The following is a 21,546-nucleotide window of genomic DNA, read 5'->3' as shown; positions in this document are numbered from 1 at the left end:
TAGATAAAAATCTAGATCCCACTACATCAGCCTACACACAGCAATTATTTCCTACAGACATATACTGGAAGGAGGTGAAAAGAGTTTACTGTGTATTTGCCTAAATGGCACATAGTATTTTGCCTCAGCAAAATGAGCTTTGTCTGACACCTCCACCCACCTTGATTTTAGCACTGTTTTAAGAACTGCTCTTTGCTTTCAGTAAAATATTGTAATAGTAATCTTTATTTCCCTGAGCCTCAGAATGATGGTAGTCAAGCAAATTTCTCATATAATATTTATTTATTTTTGTTGGTGTATTAATCTATTTATCTATGTATTTTATTTTTAAATAGTACACAGTCCTTTTTTCTTTTCTTTTTTGGATGGTTTTTCTAGTTCTGGTCCTTTGTTTTCTGTTTTGCTGGGACATAGGGCAGTACTGTTTGGGTGCTTTTGTCTGCGACAGTCTGTGTGCTGCTGTTTCGTAGCACTTTTTTCCGGGAGCTAGGGTTGAGACCTTTTTTCTCAGCTGCTGATACTCCTGATGATGCCCCTCCTCCCCCAGGTGAGGAAGAGGCGTGACAGTTGTAGAGAGTCTGGCCAGAGGAAGGGGGAGTTGGTGAGGCTGTTGGTGGGCTAGGCTCACTGTCCGTCTCTGGTGTCGGCCCGCTTTCTAGCTCTTCCTCCTCATCATCGTCATCATCACAGCAAAGAGCATGGTAGAGGATTTTATCACTGAAGCGTACCCTCTCCCTCGTCCCTGGTGTTCGAGAGTTCTTGTGACTATGTGTGGAACTGACTGCCTCTTCACTTGAGGAATCTGGTGTAACTATCACAGGCCCATTGGGAATGATTCCTCCATTCATCTGAGCATAGGACGCCTGTTCAGAGCTACCTAGCTCCTCCGCTGGCTTCTCAGTAGTAGTTGGGGAAGGAGTCTCCAGGAAGCTGCAGAATTCCCAGCTGTCAGAGAGCACATCTGGGTTCAGGAAATCCAGACGGCCAAAAGCATCTCCCAGCCCCCTCTCACTGCTGGATGTGCTGCTCATGGTTGCCACAGTCCAGTCATCAGGTTCGAGGTCGAAATCAAAGTCTGATGTCAACTTGTCTATCTGCCCCACCACCTAAGAGACAGAAGAGTAAACACTGAGACTGAGGCCAAGACTGTTGAATCAACAGCTGCAAGAAGATTGAAGGGGAAATCATAACTCTTTCCTTTATTAAAAATGAAACTTTGTGCATTCAAGTTTCATTTCACATTTCACCAGAGTCCACTAGCTGCAGCCATTGTTCCTGATGGCAGGCATGCTGGCTTCATCAATAAAATAACCTATTTGTCATGGACTGTCAGATCAGGGTTGTGGGTGGTCTAGTGGGCTCCAAAGGTATTGTATTAGTCATTTTGTTTTCACTAGTGGTATTATGTTGCCAGATGCTTACATTTGAATCATTGTATGTTGCAAACTATATTTCACACAATGGTTGGTGTTATTATTTTTGACATACAATATGTTTTGAAAAAAAAACAGTAAAAACTAAAAATGAGTAGTGGAAGTATAAGGACCTATTCCAAATAAATGACCAAAAACACAGCATATCTATGTTGTATCATATTGTAATGAGGTGATGAACTCTTCCTCACTTGTTGCTAGAAGTGAGAAAATAACATATTTATAAAAATACAGCTTTATTATAGAATTATTATCATAGAATTGAAATGAAAACCTGTACCTTCATCTAAGCCTGAAAAAATAATATATTTTTCCTCTGAATGCTTTAGTTTTTATACTGATGCACTTTACATTGTGCAGTTTGCATATACAAAAAAATAAGAACTTTTCGAGGTTTTATCAAGAATTTCTTTTTTATTAGTAACTTCATAAAGGTCAGTGAGCTAAAGGTGAGCTTTAAGAGTAAGGATTAAATCATAATCTTGTAATATGAAATGAAAGAATGTTAATGAATATGTACATTCTGTATCTTTCGAATGTCAGATAGTGTTATTGTTGTATAAAAGCATGACGACTAGAGCTGATATATTATCATTGATTTATAAATAATGCTTCCTACCATTGTCATGATCGTCATCCCTCCTCTTAAAGGCACTCCGACCCTTCTGTATTTTAGTTGATTACGTGCACCTGCCCACTGTTTTGCCTATTATTATTTAAGCCTGGTGTACCCTCTATTCCTGGCTCAGCAATTGAAGATGGACGCCTTGAAGCCTGCATACAAGTGGATTCAGGAGAGACCTGACGGCATAGGCTTCAAAACGGCATCCTGGCCATCTGAGTCTGGGGCTCGGAGCGCCATGCCTCACTACCCTGTTTTTAACTCCTTGTTCCTTTTCCGGATCTTGGTTCTTGGATGGTTCTCCCGGTACCTGGACCCTGGACTGCACCCTGGATTTCACCCTTGGACTCTTTGGACTTGTTTGCCTGCGCCACTCCCCCTAGCACCGGATCACCATTGTCACACCTGTACTGATCCTCATCGTGTTTTCCGTGTTGTCCTTCTCCACTTACTTCCGGATTATACCATCTGCATAGGGTCCTAAACTACGCTTCAGGGAGCCTGGACCAGCTCCCGTTACACCCATCTTTACCAGGTTATGAGCATTGCCTGGTTGCAAAGTATTTTTTGGATTCCACCCACCTCCTTACTACACCCCATCATCAACTAACATTTTAGTACACATTTTGCATTCTCCTGATGAGATGTGTTTGTGCTTTTAAGCCTTCTGTTGTCTCAGGTCTCGTGAGAGAATTCAAATGAAGCATCAGGGATTAAATCCAGACTCATTCTTCCAGCACATCACCAGAAAAAGAACATTTAAATAAGAATCTCAGAAATCCCAGAGACTACAGTAGAGATAAAAACAGCAGATGTTCTGATTGATTATGCAGGGGCTTTCTAGCAGAGAGAAATACTCTACGTCACACTGCCTTCATATTGTCTCTGAAAAGCTTCACCATACACCAATTTATTAACAAGACACAGATCTCTAAAAACCATACTGTACATATATCTACCAGATCAGACAGTGAAATACACAAATAAAGAAAGGTTAGAAATGGCATACAATTCATAAAACAGTATTTACTCTTTTTTGTTATTATTTGCACATTGATTAGATATAGTGGCATGGCTCTTGAATAGGCTTTTGGTTGTCCTAGGGATAACAGCCATGAGGCAGTAGACTGGGCAGTTAGAGCTCATTGCACTTAAAAAATGGTATTAGTATTTCTAAAGTATCACATTTTAAAATTATAATTTACAATATCATGTATTAAAATATATAGATGAACTATGCCCATTAAAATAATTAAGGTAATTATTTTTCAGAAAGTGATTGATTTAAACTGTGTTGGAATATACAGGTAAATTGTGTAACAGGTAGCATTCTATGTAAAAATACTGTCCAGTAGATGGCTCTGTTATCTGAGTGGTGTAGCCTGTTAAAACCTGTATGCTTTCAAATGGTCACAATAGTAATATCTGCTTGTGATAAGAGTTTGTTTTTAGGGCTTGTGTTAATCCATTGGTGGTACTGTAATACATAGGTTCGACACTGCATTTTATCAAATCTTATATAAAGATTTCCCACATATTTTCTATATTCCCTACATGACTAATTGAGGATACCTGTGTCATACTGTAATTGTGTATTGTGATCGTGGTTGTACTGTAGAAAAGATTAAGATTAAGGAGATACTTTACATACCGAATTGTCAGGAATTTTCACCAACTGTTTGTGCTACCTTTTAATACACTGTTTAAGCATACTCACACACAACAGACTTACACAACTATGAAAATGACCATAATCAGATAAATTAAACATTTTTGTAGGGGTTGGGCCTACTTGGAGAAAGTCTTCCAAAGATACATAGTGACACCTTGAATTTTCAGCCAACCTTCTTGATTGATGCAAAAACACAAACATTTTTTTAACTTATTCAGAAAATTATTCTTTTTTTAATTTTCAATTTTGTTTGTGCACTTTCAGCTAAATGTGTTTTTCAGTTACAGTAATTAGTGTCACTATCTACAATCAAATGTATATGGTGGCACTAATTACTGTCTTACAGAATCACATGAAAGGGATGAGGAATTTTATTCTAAGCATCTTTCAGTAGAAAAGTGTTATTTCTTGTGGGTGTATTACTTGGCAAAAAATGATTCATAGAAAATCGCATTCAAATAATTAAGGCTATGCTTTGAATTTAGGCTGAGAGAAACATATTGGAGACTTGCAAAAAATTACAGGTCATATAAAATCACATTTTGTTTTATAACGCTTTTAAAAAGAAGTAGAATATTCATTTATAAGTAGCTTTACGGGAAATTCTTTATGAAACACTTAATTTAATCATAGGGTTAGGAAATTGTTTTTTTCAGTTAAATGCATAGTAGTCATTTGAATAACAAAATTTTCCAAAATACACCTGTAATCAAACCTTTAATAATAACGTGTCTCATAAAACATTAAAATGTAAGATAATTTAATTAAGATGTATTTTATACAAACATTTCAGCAGAAAGTCCTTCTTTTTTAAAAGGACTCATTTGAGTTCTTTTTAGATTCAAACCATAGTTATTGAAGTTGCGTAAACCCCATTCATTTTAATATAATCTTGTAAATGCATCAAGAAGCTATCTAAACAGAATTGATATAATACACAAAGAATAATAATTTGTTTCAATAATCATTTGTTGCATATTTATATTAAATGGGAACGGGAACACAGTCTGATAGCAAAGCTGTATAGGATAATGTGAAATTCTGAATTATAATGTCTTTTTCATAACTCTGATATACAGTATAACTGTCTGCTGCATACTTGGTATCTTAGAAAACTACACAATTCAAACTATACATTTTCTTGTTACAAACTATCCATCAAAGTCTACAGCTTTTTGCAGTCAAGTGGAGATGGTCCATCACATCATTCATCCATGACAGTCAAAAAACAGGGGAAAAGAAACCAGAAACTACGAAATTCTGCAGGAAAAAAAAAAAGAATAACGCAAGCTGTTTTGCAGTACACATAATTTAATACACTATCCTTGTGGTCATGCTGGCTTCTTTTGAAGTGAGTAGTCTGGTAAAGAATTGCATCTGGGGACTGGATTTGTTAATTTGGGAGTGAATTGAACTCTCGGTGCACGATTATAAGCATGAAGAAAAGTGGTTGTGAGTGTAGCCTAGAGGTGCAATCAATACTCTGTTTAAGCCATGTGAAAACAGTATTTGTGATGGTGAAGCATTATATTGCATATCCACTTCAACAGTTTCTCCCCTAAGCTTCCCCAACATTTTACTAATGTTAAACAATAAATAATTTTAACACTTACCCAGCAGGAAGGATATTTTTGAAATGTGTACTGACCTGTGAAATATCAACACTCAATATTTTGTTATCATGGTTATATTTATGAATAACAAACTGAATTTGAAAGTTTAATCTCATCTCTATATAGGTCACTATAAAATAATCACATCTGTAAATATTAGTTTTAAGCCCATGCTGACATTAGAGCAGTGTTTACCTTCTGGCTGAATATATATGCTAATGCTTAAACACTTCTCAATCGAAAAAGTAGAATTTAAACAAAAAAGGAAGCTACTGTAGGTGGGTGTCAGAAATAAATTCTTTTTTTAAAAATTATATTATGACATTGGAAATTGTCATTCCTATTTTAACCAAATACTGTACATTTGACTGTTCAAGTGTGTATTGGAAGCATAGTCCTGCAGCATCCTGTAAATGTCATAGGCCTTCAGTGATTATTTTACTAGAAATTCATAAAACATTGCAAGTGGTTCCAAAAATATATTACTTGAGTACTGGCATAATCAGACAAGATCCTATAAGTACATTTTAGAACAACATGTTGAAAGTTTGTTTAGGCGTAACTCAAAAAAACAGTTACCACCATTATACAATTTATTTTCAGATCAACACATGACAATTAACGAGTTGGGACTTCTGGGCGTCCTTCCATATGAATCTAATACCCACATGTACTCAATTCTAAACTAAAAGTTTAGAACTAAAAGTTTGCAAATGTCTAATGTACCGCATTTAGCTAATGCACATTTTCCTCTCGTCTTAACTGAGTGCTCTTCCAATCAATTTACTTCTCTTTGGGTATCTTTGTGGGGTAGTATGTATCATCCCAATGCTTGCATCAAATCCCTGCAAAATGGATTAGTCATTTTAATCTTCAAGAGTTTTTCATTTGAAAGTAATTTTCATCTATTTTGTAAGAGGGTGATTTCACTTCTCATTTACCTTCATGTCAGAACACTTTTGGTCTAATTTTCCACCCTATCAAAAAAGGTCATCATAAAGATATTTTATAGCTTTTTTGATTAAGCAGATCTCCATGTCTTCCTGGTGCGACAGAGTACACAGTTATAAAAAATTACAAACGGGATTTTGCATTCCAAAGCTGAACCGTTTTCCACGCATCTGTGGTATTGTGGGAAGGATTTTTGCTTTAGGCGGCAAACTTAGGTTTGTGCTGATATGCTGGATGTGTATTAAATGCAACTACCATTTACCCAGTTTCACAGATTTCACATCCTTTTAATGTGGCTTTTTCAACTAAGTTATAGGAAATCTATGTTTATTAGTATAATTAAGAAAATAAAAGTGATGTCTAAACTGACAAAGCAGCTTGCATGGAAGAATTTAATTCACACTGTGTATTCTGTGTATTCAATGGTGTTTCTAATTGCTGCAATTCCTTGCTTTTGAGATGAAGAACCTATTAATGTTAATAGCAACAGATAATTAAAATGATATAAAATATTCATCTATAATACTAGGACATTTTGCTCATTATAAATGACCAAGTAAATCACAGGAATTCGTAGTACAATCACTCATTGCACTAAAATATTTCAGTGTTACTGTAATCATTCCCCACACCCACACAGACACAAATGCATACACTCACAAAAGGACTATTTTATATTCTTTGTTAGTAATTGCTATGCTTGTTTGCATAGATTCAAACATGAGCAATAAGTATTAAACTGAGTAAATCCTGAGTGTAGAAGAAAAAACATTACATTTTAAGAAGATGCAGACTGCTAAAGATTTTATTATTGTGAAGACTCTACAAAAATGGATAATTGCTACATTAGGATTACTATTATTATTGTTGTGTATTAATATATTAATTATAATAATATTTACCTTCTTGCTCATGATACCTGTATTCTGTATTATGTACATAATACAGAACAAGATTACCCATAATCTTGACTGTTCTTCCTTTTCCATTTAGCATGGCTTTGTACTTAATATGTAATTTGTCAAGTTAGGAGGCATATCAGTCAAGAAATTGCTTAACTGATCTGATTATAAGCACCATTGACTCAGTATGTAATAATCTTGAACCAAAATAGAGCGGGGCATAACTGCTGCGTGATAGTCTTACTTGAACATGAACTTAAATTTCTGTCAATTTGAGCCAGAACACATTTTTTGGATAAAAGATACAAAACTGTTTCCAGACAAATCCCATTCAGATTAATGACAATACACTCTGGGTACAACATAGATTGTGTCACAGGGTCATCTTATAGCATGACCAAAGAAACTCCCATAGAGTTTCCCTAAGACTGAAAAAGACTGAATCTTTAAGTCTGAATTTACTGACATACAGTATAATGTCAATCAATCTTTGTTTTACTGGAGCGATTTAAGTTAAGACCAAATTCTTATTTTCAGTTATGAACTGGTCATCAGGCTTTAGTCTGTACCATATGGTCTACAAATACAATTTAACAAAAGTCAGAAACATAAATCAATAAGGATTTTATCCTGCTTTTGAAAAAGCCTATTTAAAACATTTTTTGTAGCTGTTTCTTTTGCTGTAACATGTTTCAGGCAAGCTGCAAAGAATTATGACCAATATCCAAAGAGCCTTTAGGTTTAGTGAATCTTAATAGGTCATATTATCCTAGATTGTAAACTGAAGTACAGTGCTGTAGCTGTTATGAGTTATGAGGGACTTAATCAATGCATTGACCTGCAAATTAATAAGTACCGATGAGAAATATGTCTTTTGTGTAAAGGGGGCCAAGCAAAGATTGAATAAAGGTCACTGTGGTGTGAATCGAAAGGAGCTCAAGTCCTAAACCGTTTTGCTGAGTGGTACAAAATATTAAGTTCCCAAGAGTGTACTTTGAAACCTTTCTACAAATGACATCCCCACACTCAAAAATGGGAAGGACAGATGTCTGAATAAAAGTGTAAATCAAACAATAAAGATCGGTTAAAAATCCTCACACCCTGGGTTAATCTTAGGTTCAGCAGTTCAATCAAACTCTAAGGAGGAGATGATTTGAAAAGTGTCATCATTGTAGTCCCTCCTCCTTAAGGGCACTCCGGCTCTTTCACTTTGGACCTAAGTTTGTGCACCTGCCCCTTGTTCCAGACTCCTTCCCGTCCCCCTTAAAAGCCAGACACTCAGTCAGTTTAGGGCTCTGCATCTGATTCCCATATCGCGCGAGTCCAGGACCTGTAATCGCCTGGCTCCGTTATGTTTTTAAGTTTCTATTCCTGTTCCCCTTGCCGGTTCCAACCCGGTTCCTGTTTTTAACCTGTCTGTTCTCGGATGGACTGCCTGGCTTTGGACTTTCCCTGTCTGGATTACTACTGGATTGTTTACCTTGGCCACACCTCCCCCGAACACTAGCGCACTTTGGACATGCCCCCCCGTATTCATTCCCGATTCCTGCATGACTTTTTCCTAGTGTTTCCTCACTCCACTCCAGATTGTGTTGTCCGCATTGGGTCTAGAAAGAACTGTTCCGTTACAAAAAGTGAACTTGGAGCAATTCACCTGGCTGAGGAAAACAACAAATCGCCCATAAGGACAAGGCTGTTGGAAACCCATCCACATCCCTTTAATGAGAGATTAGACAGTGAGAACTGCAAGGATGAAGGTGGGGTGTTGAAAGGGGTATGAAAATAAAACATGCAAGTGAGTCAGCAAGAAGCATAATATTTATATGTAGGTAACAAGAAATGGACAAGGCTATTTTTTTACTTTCTCCCAAACATCTATTCACATCTCCGTTCATTGTCAAGTCAAATTTGAAGGTTTTTGTGTAACTCTCCTCCATGTTTATTTGTCAAGTTTCTACTTAAGATACTAAAGGTTTCAGTAAACATATCACTGTGCCTGTTTTACAATTGAATACCATAAATTTAATTCTAACTTAGAATTTATCTAATTTTACTCCCTCTTACCAAGCTGTTATTGGCTGAAATATTTTTCAATAGAGGCCATAGGTTTCCTTAGGATAATTGTATTAATAAACCTTATGTAGACTTGACACCTGAAGAAGGCTCCACAGCCGAAACGTTGTGTTTTTTCTTCCCTTTTCAGCATGGAATAAATCTATTACTAGTTCCTTTGCAGCCTACGCATGCTGACGCAGCTACCCATCTGAACTACTTATGTAGACTTAGTTTTTCTTAGTTTATTGGGACTAATTCCTTCAACAGAAATCTGTGAGAATCTGTGCAACTTTATGTGGTATCCATTAATTTATTTAATGTAGGAAAGCCATATGGCAAGGAAAGAGGGACTTAATCAGACAGCAACAAGCACTCCACTGCAAATTACTTGCAATGCAATTTAAAAACACTGATAATCTATCAGAATAAGCCAAAGGCAAGATCAATAATTCAGCAGGTAACAATGGCAAGGTTATTTTCTTAGTAATGTTCTTAGTAATGTAGCTTCAAATACCTTTTTTTGTTAAAATTTTTATAATAAACCACACCTTTGGAGTCAACAACATGTAGATAAATTTAAATTAATGATTAGGAAATGCAATTTGAGTAAAATGAATGTAAAAGACAAAAATATAACTGCTCATTCAAATCCCAAATTGAAATGGAGTGCAAATGTATACATATACAATATGTGTGTTCAGTTCAGTTTATTTGTTATATGCAATATTGCAAGTGCAATGAAAAGCTTATTTGGATGTGTGCTCCTATACAGAGACAACCAAAAACATAAACACAGAAGAGCAGCAGCAACAACAACCAGTTAAATAACATATACTGTAACTTAAAAAAAGTCAGTCAAGCAGTGTGAAAAGAAAAAAATGCATCAGTGTTTGCCAGTGGTAGGGGTAGAGTTCAGTTATCTGACAGCTTGTGGGAAGAAGCTGTCTCTGAATCTGGACATTCGTGCCTTTATGCTCCTGTAACACTTACCAGAGGGAAAGGGGGGAGGGGGGGAGAAACCAGAATGATTGTTGTCCTTAGCGACACTTCCAGCCTTCCCGAGACAGCAATTTGTAAAAATGTCCACAATACAGGGGAGCTATACTCCAATGATGGACTGGGCTGACCTGATCACCCCTTCTAACACCATCCAGTCAGACAACGAGCTGCTGCCAAACCACACTGTAATACCACATGTGAGCACACTCTCAACAGTGCACATGTAAAATGTGATAAGGACAGTTGAAGACAGACCACATTTTTTCAACTCTCTGAGGAAGTAAAGGTGCTGTTGTGCCTTCTTTGTAGCTCCAGTTACAGGCTGGGACCACATTAAATCTTTATTAATGAAGGTGTCCAGGAACTTGAAACTGCTTACCCTGCTAACTACAGCCACCCCATTGATGTGAATAGTTGTGTTTTCAAAAGTCGATGACCAGCTCTTTGGTTTTGCTGACGTTGAGGGACAGATTATTGTCAAGGCACCACTCCACCAGGTTTCTGACCTCATCCCTGTAGACTGTCTCATAATTACCAGTGATTTGGCCAATGATGGTAGTGTCATCAGCATATTTGTAGATGGAGTTGGAGCTGTGTCTGACCAAACAATTGTGGGTAAACAATGAAAACAGCAGGGGCCTAAACACACAGCCCTGAGGGGCACCTATATTGACTGTCAAAATGGTAAAAAAACGATGAAAGCTTTCCATCCATTTCCATCCATTATAGTCAGGAAATCTACTGTATAATTCAGCTGCATAAAGAGGTGTTAATACCCAGGTCATTAAGCTTTCTGACCTGTCTGGATGGAGCTTTAGTGTTAAATGCGGAGCTGTATTCAATGAATAGCATTCTGACGTATGTGTCTTTATCATCTAAATGAGCCAACTAAGCCAGAGAAATGGCATAGTTGACCTGTTACGCCTGTATGCAAACTGCCAGGGGTCTAAGCACCCAGATACCATTGTGTTAAAGTATTTCATGTCCAGCATTTCATTACGGTAGATGTGAGCGCTACCAGTCTGTAATCATTCTTTAGCACTGGTATAATGGTAGTTTTTTTGTGAAAGATTAAAAATATCCATAAAAACCATTGCCAGAAGATTCCCTTCTCAAACCAAGCGTAATGGGCATGCAGCTTATCCAGGAGAGAGAAATCAGTATCAGTGGATGTAACATTCCTGACTTTAGTTTTATTGTTTGTTATTGTCTGAATACCCCACCACTTTTGGTGCACTTTGCTGTTTAGTGTCCCTGATAGCTCTCTGCAGGTCATACCTTGCCATCTTATAAAGGGCCAAATTGCCAGATTTAAAGGCCTTCAACCGTGCCCACAACTTATTACGGATATCTTTATTAAACTATGGTTTCTGGTTAGGAAAAAAGTTAACTGTCTTTGCAGGCACACAGTCATCCGTGCATTGCTAATAAAGTCAGTGATGACTGTAGTGTACTCGTACAGGTTAGCTGATGAATTTGTAAACACGGCCAAATGCTCAAATTCAAAGCAGTTCTGTGGTACCTAATCTGTCTCCTCCGTCCAGTGTTGTACCGTTCATGTCGACTCATTATCCTGCATCAACTACAACTTGTAAGCCGGCTGGAGAAGCATCAACAGACTGTCCGAAATGCGGGTGAGGGATAGAGCAGTAAGCATCTTTGATGGTGGTATAACAGTGATCAAGAGTATTCACACCAGTTGTTGGGCAGGAGACATGCTGGTAATAATTCAGATTATATTATATAACCTCTTTCCACAGGTTGGCAGGATTAAAGTCCCCCGCAACAATAGATAGAGCACCAGGATAATCAGTTTCATAGCTGTTAATGGTGACATATAATTCACAGAATGTTGCTTTCATGTAGCCTGGGGTGTAATATACCCCACAGACATAATGACAGATGAAAATTCTCTTGGTAGATAGAAAAGACGACATTTTACAATCTCATATTCCATGTCCGGATGGCAAAATCGGTTCGGAATTTTCACGTCCGAACACCAAAGGCTGTTTATCATAAGACATACACCACCGCCTTTTTTACTTACTAGCCGAAACAGAACGATCCATATGATAGGTGGAAAATCCGTCAAGCTGAACGGCTGAGTCAGGTGGCTTTACGCGTGGAGCGGTGGCTTTACGGGCGTAGCGTTGGCTCTGTGGCTAAGGATCTGAGCCTGTGGCTGGAAGGTTGCCGGTTCAAATCCCGAAGAGGAATCCTACTCTGTTGGGCCCCTTAACCTCAACTGCTCCAGGGGCGCTGTACAATGGCTGACCCTGCACTCTGACCCCAAGCTTCTCTCCCTGTCTGTGTGTCTGTGTCTCATGGAGAGCAAGCTGGGGTATGCAAAAAGACAAATTCCTAACGCAAGAAATTGTACAGGGTAATAAAGTGATAAAGTTATGTTACGTTAGGTGTCAGGATCAGCCAGGTCTTGGTCAGACAGAGAATACAGCAATCCGTGATGTCCTGCTCAAGGCTTAACCTTCCCCTTAGCTCATCCAACTTGTTTCACTATTGCTTGAAGTCCTCCCCATCTACCATGCTTCCGCGTCCGTCGCGTTCACCGCAGGTGGGGGGTCCGTATGCAGAGGCACCCGAGATAGTTGATTTAAATTCAAATAAGATATATCTGTGTTTAAGTCAATTTTAATCCAATGTCCAAGAGCACTTGTCAAATGTTAATAATTGCTAAAAAGACAGACTAGGTACAAAGAGCCCACAACACGAAACAGACAAGGATATATCCGATGCCATGTTTCATGCTAAACAAATATTTACACTGAAATTCATGTGCATGAAGCAATATTAAAAACATCCAATCCCCCAATCCTTACTTGCTGTGATGGTGAAGCCTGTAGATCTTCTCTGCATTACTGTACAGTACCTCACCATTGCTTACCCCCTATTCATCTGAACACACCCTTTATTAAAATAAAACACAATAGGAAGTAAAGGAACAAGTACATCCCATGCTTAAAAGAGAAGAGAAGAAATAACGTTTCGGCTGTGGAGCCTTCTTCGGGTGTCAAGAAGACCACTACCTACCTACTTGAACTACTTCACCATAGGAAGTGCTAAATGGGCATTAGGGAAGTGAGAATCTGTTGAAGGTAGGAAAAACTTTTCTTTATTGAGATAGTTTTTTTAGTAGAGGTTTATGGGAGAAAATCACTCCAGCATATGTTGCAGCAGTTAATCATCTGTTGATTCATGGCGATATTTTAGATTTTTTCATACTTCTCTCTTCTGAAACATATTTTATTCTGCAGTGTCTCGGGTTTGTGATGTCAAGTCAAGTTACAAAATTGAGCTTATGTACATATCCCATTTTCTGATTTAGGAAATGAGTCTGTAACCGATCTTTGTTATTTCTTTCCATATTTATGCAAGCCAGTGTGCTTCATACAGAACTGGAGGATTGTAAATGGATTGGAAGATCTGTATGGAGACCCTTTGTGATGGTAACAAGATGGAGATCATCAGGGACACTGCAACACTACATTCAAGTAGAGTTGAGTTTAACAGTGATCTCTGGGGAACAGAGAGCAATTAATCTTCCATCTTACCTCAACTTTATAATTCCAGGAAACAGAATTTAATCAGCCCAGGATAAATTATAGTACATTTTCACAGAATGCATTAGGGTGGCTTGTGTCTCAAAAGGTTACTCATTTTCACAAAAGGGTTGTACATTCGAAATGCTCCTTGTGTTCAGATCTACTATTACCTCAAGGCATTTTGTAGGTTGGAGAGGAATTGTCTTTTAAAATAACTGGCTTTGAAGGACAAACTAACTGGCCAGCTTGGGATTTATGATCAATATTCTCCTGAAATCTTTAGATTTCCAAAGCATTCTGTATGCAGTAGTATTTTAGAAACCGTTATTTGGTTTTATAGTGAAATCCATATTTTTAGTTTGAATTAAATATTATATATTTATTATATATCTTATATATTCAGAATTTGTATACATTCAAAAGAAGCACACAAAATTACATTATATTCAGTGCTTCCATCCATTAAAATAATAATATAAAAAGTGGCAAAGTGATAAGGTCACAATAGTTATTCCAGTCTTTTAATGCATATACAGTATGATCTAGATACAGGTATTTAAAAAGGGAATAAATATGTTTCCCATAGGAAGGAAAAAATAGTGAAGGCTCCATGCATTTTGAATGGAATATCATTTTGGTTTAAGTCGGTATCAGAGATGTAATGCTTTTATAAAAAAAAGACACCAATGATCTGTCATTACAAAACGGCAGACATTTGCTGATTTTCCTGGGTATTAACAATGCTGTCAAATTATATACTTATGTATCAAAAACTCTTTCAGGCAACATGTATTTCTTTTAAATAAAGAGGAAAATGTCCCTATTTCAACTGAGCACTGTTGCAACCTGCTAATCTATTTCTCATTGTTGGATTAATAGCAGGTTGTAATTGTTCATTTGTAAAATGAAAGGCAAATTACAATCGCTACATACAAAGAAAAAACATCTGTCAGGTTTTAAAAAAAATTATTATGTAGTTCTGTTTAAGTGAAATAATTTCGGGAACACTCAAATATAAAAGTGGCAGGAGCAAATTAATGTAATATATGTAGCTATTTTAAGCAATCTGAGAAATCCCTTGTGACTATCTTTTCAGTATTCATACTCTTACTGTACTGTACATTCACAGTGCATTGCTACTGATAATGGAAGTGGTACTGTACTTTACATCACGTTTTAGAAAATGCTTTCTATTACTTGGCATTTTATTTCACATAACCAAATACTTTGACTGAGCTACTTTTTCATTTCACTCTCATAGTCAGCACGCAGAATGTCAAGGAAGTAAGGGCAGTGATAACCTCTGACACCTATTGGCAAAGAGGGAGATTTTTGAGTTGATAAAGAAGTCTGTCTCAACTTTTTGTCTTAACTTGCAAGATGTTGTCTCTCCAAAGTATTTGGATTGTGGGCAACCAAAACTAAAGTAAGACCTAAGAACTGAAAGAGTACAGCATTTAACCAAATAGTTCAAGCTGTGAAGATAACGTTTTGGGTGCAGGTTATGGATTTCCGGTCACTGATTTGAGACAAGGCTATTTACCGAAACCTGGCTTGACCCATCTATACTGGACTCTGCTATCCTCCCGGGTGAATTTCTATCCACCGCCAGGACCTATACCTATGCACATTTTGCACATATTTTATTGTTTTTCACAGTGACTATGATCATATTTTGCACACACCTATGTATTTTTATTTATTTATTTTATTTTATATTTATTTTGTATTACTGTACATATTCTAATTTTTCGTCTATTCTGATGTCTGTTTTTTTGCTTGTCTTGGGCTGCACTGCTGTAACACATCAATTTCCTTTCAGGATCAATAAAGTCTTATCTATCATCTATCGACAGAACAATGGATTCGGGTAAAAACAAGGGCAGCGGGGTATGCTTCATGATAAACAACTCCTGGTGCACAGACGTGGCGATTATCATACCTCGTACCTTGAAAACCTGACACTAAAATGTCGCCCTCTCTATCTACAGAGGAAGTTCACGTCAGTAGTTCTCACTGTGGTGTATATTCCGCCACAGGCAAATACAACAAGGGCACTGGATGAATTACACGGACACCTAAAGAGACATGAGAATACACACCCTTCATCACAGCTGGTGGTTTCAACAGCGCAAACTTGAAGAAAACAATGCCTAATCTGCATCAACATATCAACTGCCCTACACGCGGAACAAACACGTAGGATAATGTTTACACTCTCTTCTGGGATTGTTACAAAGCCCTCCCCCGACCTACTTTCGGCAAATCCAATTACACTTCCAACCTCAGAAAAGCCATCAAAATAGCTTAATACAACTATAGAGTTAAATTAGAGTCATATTATCACAGCTGCAACACCTGGAACATACAGTATGGAGTGGAATATGCACCATTGCAGACTACGAAGCGAAACTCAGCTATATCACATAACAGTCTGCCTTTTTTCCTGATGAGCTAAATTCATTCTATGCTTGGTTTGTGTTCAATAACATAGATCATATCCAGCGCGGGTGTGTGTAAAGTTTTTAACAAGACTAATTTACACAAGGCTCCTGGCCCTAATGCTGTCCCTGGCCGTGTTTTGAAGGCATGTGCAGACCAGCACGCAGATGTCTTCTTGGACATATTGAACCTTTCTCTTGCTCAGTCTATAGTTCCTTCCTGCTTTAAGAAAACCACCATAGTTCCTATTCCTAAGAAACCCAGAGTTAGTTGCCTGAATGACTGCTGCCCAGTTGCACTCACATCAGTTATCATGAAGTGCTTTGAGCGGTTGGTCAAAACATACATCACCTCTTAATTGCCTGACTCCCTGGATCCACTACAATTTGCATATTGCCAGAAGAGATCAACAGATGATGCTATTGCCACTGCCTTCCATACTACCCTTTCACACGGATAAGAAAAGAACTTATGTGAGAATGCTGTTTGTTGATGTTACGACCCCATGGGTCTAGGGGTAAAGAGCAGTAACATTTATGATGGATTTGGATGCAGGTGGGTTTCTGGTGAGGGACTTAGGAAGTGTGACAATAAATTTGGTGCAAAAGTGACTTATTTTTAAAATTGAATAAGTGACTAATACGTACATAGGACAAAATAATACACAGGGATAAGAAACTTGAGCAGTGGCAAAGGAAAGAAAATAACAAACAAAATGGAGCTAGCTAATAAAGTGAGGGAAAGCTGACCTAACTACAAAACAAAAACCTGAAACACTCGGTCTTCTGCGTCTTCTAATGCCCTAGCTTAACCTTCACTAACTACCCAAAACCATACAAGACAAAAGCCACTCACCTGTCCTAAACTAGTGTTACAAATACAAAGACCAACTATGTGTGCACAATGTACCTGACAACCTTAACTAACCCTTTACACAAAAGTTCACACAAATACACAAGTGAACCACGAATACTAATAAGGGAAAACGAGAGTAGACACAAGGAACAGGGTACAAGAGAGCACAGAGGTTGATATAACACGTTTGGGCAAGGTAATGGCAAAATAAAGGATAATACAAACAAACGAAAGCACAAGGAGGCGAACACAAACCAACAAAGCCAAAGCTATACAAAAAAACACACGAAGCAAAACAAATGAAAACGAAGAGAGACGAAGCCGAAGCAAAACGAAGCAAAGCAAAATCGGAGCCGAGTTGAGCTAAACCAAAGTCGAGCGAGAAGGCCCCCTCATTCTGATAACCTCCATGTTAAATACTGAAGAAGATGAGTTCTGATTGGTAGAGAGTTGATTGAAGATGATGTCACAATGGCAATGATGGTGTAGTGATGGACCAATGTGGGGGGGTAGCTGAAACAGGAAGTGGAAAAACAAAATAAAACATACAGACACACACGGGGTCGAAACAGTCGATTACAGCTCAGCATTTAACACCAGGACCTTGGTAATTGGATCCGGGACGTCCACAGGTGGTGAGGGTGGGCACTAACATATCCTCTACGCTGACTCTAAACACTGGAGTCCCCCAAGGCCTCTACTCCTTATTTACCCATGATTGTGTCGCCAGGCTTAACTCAAACTCCATCGTTAAGTTTGCAGACGATAAAACGGTCATTGGTCTGATCACAAATGGTGAGGAGTCTGCATACAGGGAAGAGGTTGAAACCCTGGCAGCATGATGCCAGGATAACAACATCTTTCTGACCATCGGTAAGACTAAGGAGATGATTGTGGATTATAGAAAACATCAGGGAGGAGGTCACACACCTATCTACATTAATGGGAATGAAGTGGAGGGAGACAGCAGATTTAAGTTCCTGGGAGTTAACATCACAGAGGACTTAACCCAGTCTCACCACACCAACATCGTGGTCAAAACAGCACGGCAGTGCCTACTGTATTTCCGCAGGTTAGAGGCGTGCCATCACATATCCAGGCCAACTTCACAGGTGCACTATTGAGAGTATCCTGACTGGCTGCATCACTGCAAGGTATGGAAGCTGTTTTCTCTCCTACCGTCTGGTAAAAGGTAACGAAGCATTCAGTCAAAGACCAAGAGTTTACGGAACAGCTTCTACCTCCAGACAATAAGACTGTTAAAAAACACCTTCAGCAACCACACTAATGGTCTTTGTTAAATAGTCAGGTTCAAGTTCACGTTTATTTGTCATTCCAGCCATATATAAGTATACAGTGGCATGAAATATCGTTCCTCCTGGTCCATGGTGCAAATACAGACAGGACAGACAGGACACTGATATAGTGCAAATTACAAGGCAATACATAGTACAATATGCACAACACACTGGGGGGATTTAAACCTTGTTTCTGGAATCGGAGTGGGTGCAAGTAGATTCCAGGGTGTTGAGGAGCCTGACAGCCTGTGGGAAAAAGCTGGTACGGAGTCTGGTGGAGCTAGCCCGTACACTGTGATATCTTTTCCTAGGTGGTAGGAGGGCAAAGAGTTTATGGGAGGGGTGGGAGGGGTCATCTACTATACTGGAGGCCCTGTGTATGCAGCGTTTGTGATAGGTGACAGAAATGGAGGGGAGGGAGGGAGGCTCCAATGATCTTGTCAGCTGTTTCCACAATTCATTGCAGGGTCTTGCGGTCTGAAGCGTTGCAATTCCCAAACCAAACAGTGATCCAGCTGGTCAAGGTGCTCTCAATGGTGCTTCTGTAGAGAGTGGTAAGAATGGGCAGGGGAAGGTTTGCCCTCCTCAGTCGCCGCAGGAAATAGAGTCACTGCTGTGCTTTCTTGGCTAGGGAGGTGTTATTGAGGGACCAAGTGAGGTCATCTGTAATGTGCACTCCATGAAACTTGGTATTTCTAACTGTCTCCACAGGGAAGCCGTTGATGTACAGTGTGGAGTGATCAGCGTGGGCTCTTCTGAAGTTCATGATTATCTCTTTTGTTTTGTTTACATAAAGAGATAGGTTGTTGTTTGTGCACCAGTCCACTAGTTGCTCCACCTCCTCTCTGTATGGTGACACGGTCAGGTTACATGGTGAGGTGATCCAGGTCAGGTTACATGGACATACAGTTTTCTATTGTATTTGGCACACTGCATGTTGTACTATTTGGACATAATGTATTGCATACACCCTGGATATATAGCAGTTCTATTTATATTGAGTCTTTTTTTATTTTTATTGCACTATTATTATGTAACTTGATTCTGTAACTTTAATTTTGTGATGTTTATTTTTATTTCCCTCTGTTGAGCTCACAGAAAAGACATTTCATTGCCAGCAATTACTGCTGCACGCTGTATTGTTGTGCATTTGATAAATAAACTTTGATTGATTAATTACCTTGGATTTCCCTCAATTGGTGGACACAGCCGGCGGTGTGTAGTTAGAGTTATATGGATTTGCATCATGAGTACTTTGCATATGAAAGTGCATAGTATAAAAGTACAGTATGCAGTACCCTCATATTGTTTTTACAATAAGATGAAATTATAACAGTTGGCAATTCCAGACTATGGCTGTATGAAAAGAAAGTTAAATTGGAAAGTTCTAATTAAAGAAAACAAAAGGTTGAAAAGCAGGTCAAGATCTTTTCCCTCAGTTTTACAAAGGTGTTTGTTCCTGAAGTGAATCAGAACTGTTAGCCGTTTTATGGTTCTAAGTTCAGGTATTTGGTTAACCTACTTGATTAGGTTGATTCAGCTCTTAATAGGCATCATTACTGTACTAAACATCCTTGATTCAATTCAGTGATAACTTTTGCTTAAGAGGAAAGGATTGCTATTCTATGAAAGAGACTAATTATTGACACTTGGCAGATAGGTTAAGTCAAGTTTATTTGCCAATTAGCTTATTTTAACTTATTTGTCTCCGTGCAATAGTTGGAAACTGCTGTCTTCATAGACTATAACTGATTCCCCATTAGAAACTACTGTATAGTTATGGAAGTTGTGGACCTTAGTTGCTTTTGCCACTATGCCAGAGTACACATACAGCTCTCTCCTTGGCACTGAGAACATGCTGCTGAGATGGTCTGATGTCTCAGTGACAGACCACACCAATGATTCAGTGCACCCGCAGTGACTGACTCAGTTCTGCTGAACACCCACCATCGCCATTTAAGTTAATACATTACAAGCAATAGTTACTATGACTGATGTGTAAAGAAGTTACAGTAGATACAGAATTCAACCTACATTTATTACTTTAATAGCTAGAGCTTTAAAAAAATAGACATAAGACTATATAAACCTATTCGTTTTTTTTTAATTCTCCTTTGTAAATCATACTGAATAAGGAAATCAAAATAGTATGCATACTGTTATGTTGAAAATATAATGTAAAAAAAAAGTGATATGTTATAGGCTGTACACTATTTGTATTTGTGTAATTGGTTGTATTTACCTTATTTTATTTTGGAACACTGTTTTCTAATGTAATATAGAGTGCATTACACTGCTTTATATTCAAGTAATACATCGTTTTCTTTTTGTTCTGGTTGTAGTGGTTAGACACTATATACCTCTTTTGTACAGTTAATGTAGGCTAGGAGAGGGATTCATTTTTGGTGATAGTCTGTGATTTTGGTTTTTAACAAGTTCAGAGGGTGTGCTGTAGTTGAAATTGGAAAAATAAATTTATTCGGGTTTTCCCAATGTAGCTCTTACTCTTAGGTAATTAACAGCTTGCCTAATTTAATCTTTTATGAGACTACATTACAAAGTACTATAAACACATTGAAGCAATATCAACAATATCAATGATGCTTATTTTGTTAAGTCAAGATTGAAACTGTGTTTTAACAACTTTTTAGACTGATTTTGGTTGTTTGTATTTTCTTCCTTCTTAAAGACACTCAAAAAACTATTTTTCATTTATATCCAAAGCAATTCATTAGAATAATTATTGTTTGGATAAGGTTTTGAAATGAAATATTTTTTTTGAAAATTTTGAAATCTTTTTTAAATTATTCACAAAGTGAAAGTCAGCTAATGGCACAAGTAATTAGGTTGAATTAAGCTATGTCTTTCATATTTTAATTTATACCAATTGCTTTGACATAAATTATGGAAATATCATTTACTCTACATTTTCTCTCTTAAACATTGACATTCATGTGCTTTCACAGTCACTGTATGATTTTCCAACTAATTGAGAAAAAAAATCTAAAATCTTCATATTGTTTCTGGAAAACTCTCCAATGGGAATGGTGGGACTTTGAATATACAGTTTAATGTGCCTATATGTAAAGGTCAGTTGAACTAAAGATTAAATCTACCATTTAGGTGATTTTATTTATGGTTTAT

At 37.7% G+C, this 21,546-nt stretch overlaps 1 protein-coding gene across 3 annotated transcripts in view; it reads right to left on the bottom strand.

Moving 5' to 3' along the window:
- Positions 1–207: 207 nt before the first annotated feature.
- Positions 208–21,546, bottom strand: part of insyn1 (inhibitory synaptic factor 1) — a 50,940-nt gene continuing 29,601 nt past the window's right edge. For all 3 annotated transcript variants that reach the window (XM_088641290.1, XM_088641289.1, XM_088641291.1), the window contains one exon: positions 208–1,106. In XM_088641290.1, coding sequence (XP_088497416.1) covers positions 375–1,106 — 732 coding nt within the window. In that variant the 3' untranslated portion in view covers positions 208–374. The remainder of the gene's footprint in view (positions 1,107–21,546) is intronic.

This window comes from Lepisosteus platostomus, chromosome 7, assembly GCF_059453375.1.
Source record: "Lepisosteus platostomus isolate fLepPlt1 chromosome 7, fLepPlt1.hap1, whole genome shotgun sequence".
In the NCBI taxonomy this organism is placed as follows: domain Eukaryota; kingdom Metazoa; phylum Chordata; class Actinopteri; order Semionotiformes; family Lepisosteidae; genus Lepisosteus; species Lepisosteus platostomus.
This window is presented reverse-complemented; position numbering and strand designations above follow the sequence as displayed.